This window comes from Stylophora pistillata, chromosome 6 (assembly GCF_964205215.1).
Source record: "Stylophora pistillata chromosome 6, jaStyPist1.2, whole genome shotgun sequence".
Taxonomy (NCBI): Eukaryota; Metazoa; Cnidaria; class Anthozoa; order Scleractinia; family Pocilloporidae; genus Stylophora; species Stylophora pistillata.
This window is the reverse complement of record NC_142524.1, coordinates 26,538,587-26,541,642: the sequence shown is the minus strand read 5'-3', so window position 1 is coordinate 26,541,642 and position 3,056 is coordinate 26,538,587. Positions and strand designations below refer to the sequence as shown.

The window sequence follows — 3,056 nt, the reverse complement described above, 5'->3', positions numbered from 1 at the left end:
TAAAAATTATCAACTCAATATATGTGTTGATGGTTAATAGAAAAATTGAATTTTTTCTGCGACAGAGCATCAACCAAACGAGTCAAACAGTGAAAGAAACATTAATTAAGCGAGACAAAAGGTAAAATCGTTTAATCATTTAAAAACAATTAACTGTGGGAAAAACTATCTCACAAGGATGTGTGAGTGGATCCGTACGATCTTAGACGGTTAGCCACTTTAACGCATTTCATTGTTCTGATAAACCTTAGGAGACCGGCTGGGGTGGGGAAGTCTCACCATCCATTCAACTGCGCGTAGGGCTTTTGTTTTTTCTCCTGCACACCTCCCCCTTCCCTACTCCTAGGACGAACAAAGGAACTTCAACATTTATTGGAAATTGCACTTTGAAATTCGTTTTCGAAAATCCTAAGAAGAGGAAACTAGATCAGTTCAAACTCGTTGTTCAAGGTTTTTGTACTCTATGTGTACACATGGAAAAGTGTTTTTGGGTTAGCTTTTTGTTCGTTTTTTAGAAACTTTGATTGATTTCCTTCTCACTGAACCAAGAAGTACCCCATGGCTTTGATGTGTTTGTTTCCATTATCCCCTCCGTGCTTTGCTTCGTTCCCACACGTGTTGGAGTCGTCGCCATACCTACCTTTGCCAAAGCCAATCCTGGAATCACAACTGTTGCAATAATTGTTTTTGTTAGCAATAATACCAGTTCTTGCTTTGGAATGAGTTCTGCACACCACGGTATTGAACCCTTCCATGCTACAATGCGGCTGTAGGGATGCCTCGGAGCTAATCAGCGACTTCCACATGTAACGACCCAGTAACGTGTCTCGATAGTGCCCATCAGCGATCAGTGAGTACAAAGAACTGGCCTGCTTTTGGATAGCTATGAAACTGCGGGACTCACCGTTGAGCTCCATCCCTAGACAGATCTTGGTGAAGGATGTGTTCCAGTAGGTCGGTAGCTTGGTCTCTTGTAAGTCAAAACCAGTCTCCCCTCCTTGAAGATTGAAATCATCCATGTCACTCCAGAACTTCGAATCAAAGTGGAAGGTTGGCTAAGAAGGTGGAAAATTTTAAATAAAATTGATCGACAGTTGAATCCAAAAGCACATGAGAATTAAAGCGAGCGGAATCGATTGAAACGTTTTACGGTACAAATGGGGAATGTGATTTGTTAATGTAGTCGAGTTTGAAGTCCTTGGCATTGATCCGGGGGCAGGCACGGGGAGGGAGAGATATTTAAAAAACAATTTACTCTTAATTTTGCAAATTTCTTTAGTTTCATAAACAATTTTTAGGCTTTTTCACCTTCGTTTCTTGACCAATCGAGTAAATACTTAGATCTGTCGTTAGTTATTTCTAATCACCTAGTAACCGTTATCTTTACGATTTAGTGTGCACCCCCCTCCCCGTTGATATCTAGCTTGGTGAAAGGATGATAATCTCCTTTAAATGATTCATATCATGCTAAAGAGGCACAAATGGAATTGATAATAGCTGAGGCAATGTTATCGTAAATCTTGGTTCGTCCGCGCGGTGTTCATGGTGACTACATCAAGAAATGGTTCAACCATTTGCAGTACGCAGATATGATAACTTATTTCATCAACGAGTCACGTGTCAGATATGCTATCTCTAAAGGAAACACCTGATACCTGACTGACGGGTAAGAGAGGCGAGATACGTGATACCTTTCTGCTGTCGATTTTCATGACCAGCGTCCATCCTCCGCCCCCGCAGCCTACCAGGTTATCAGTCATGTGACAGTATACATTGATCTTCGTATGATTCACTAGGAGCGAGTAAGCTTTATTTTCTTGAGACCTGCAGTAAAACGGTTTTTTTTCCTCAGGGTTACGTCTTTAGCCTATATGTATTAATATACTTTTGAGCATTTGAAGGAATAGCGATGTTCTTATTCAATAGGTGCGCCGAACGGGGAAAAAAAAGAAAAATTTGGCGTGGGAAACAAAAATTTTGAGTTTAGCGGGCTGTGCAGTGATATACACTCCGCTAAATTTACCAATCATAGCTCACGGGGTAACTGAAAGATATGAAGAAAGGTGTTATTTCACACCACAACTCCTCTATGAAGTTCACGATTCTTCGTCGTCTTTGGGATTACTGTAATGGTGAGGTTCTATTTTATTCTCACACCTCAACTCCATCCAGGCCACCAATAACAGTTATCAACAATTACTCACCCTTGAATTTCCAAAATGTCTTTACACGAATGAAAGAAAAGACCTGTAATGAGATGAAGTACTCGCTGTTAAAATTGTTTAACAGATCATTCTTGCAGATTTGTATAAATATGCGTCCCAATCGGATGATGTGCTAGTCTTGATACACATACTGCTCAGACAAGATATTTACGATTAGTTCAAAACTCACTAAATGTCATGATCAATCAGTTTGAGTGACATTATTTAAATGAACATCTTCGGGCGGCTGGTAGGTCGGCTGATAATGTCCATGGCTGATATATTGTCAATGAAATGAATATTTTAGCCGGGAACTGCGAAGCTTTGAGGGAAGAATATGAAAACTTTCTTCTGAAATGCGGAGGGATGACACGTTTAAAAAGGACAACTATATCGTTTGTAGTGGAAAAATGCAGTGTTGTGTATTTACAAGCTGGAAATTTTGGAAAACTCCAGAACAAATGATTTTCCGATTTGCAAAAGACTCAAAACATCATTTGGCGTACTTTCTATGATTTCTTTCAACAAAACCAATTAGGGCTTTGGTAAAGTTTACCTTTCCAAGTTCGTCCATCTCCAGAAAATCCCGGTTTACATGAACAGTTGTACGATCCCTTGTTATTACTGCACAGAGCATTAGCACTGCAGCCATGTATTCCCTCGGTACACTCATCAACATCTGAAAATTGTTTTCCTTAATTCAGTGGTCAACAATAACTTGTTACTGACGTCGAAACAGTACGAACTGAGTGTAGCATGGTTCGCACAAAAACGATCGGGGCCCCTGCTCCCAGCACAACGGGAGCAGGCGAGGTTGTAAGTTTATTATATGGTACCCAAACCCAGCTTGCT

The 3,056-nt window shown here is 40.4% G+C and overlaps 1 protein-coding gene across 1 annotated transcript; it reads right to left on the bottom strand.

Annotated features, from left to right (window-relative positions):
• Window positions 1-536: 536 nt before the first annotated feature.
• LOC148729184 (putative skeletal organic matrix protein 5) lies at window positions 537-2,778 on the bottom strand. Its single transcript, XM_088725433.1, has 3 exons — window positions 2,761-2,778; window positions 1,692-1,778; window positions 537-1,055 (listed from the first exon to the last, which is right to left on the bottom strand). Exons 1-3 carry the CDS (start codon window positions 2,776-2,778, stop codon window positions 537-539), a joined length of 624 nt encoding a protein of 207 aa, XP_088581559.1.
• Between the last annotated feature and the right edge of the window lie 278 nt (window positions 2,779-3,056).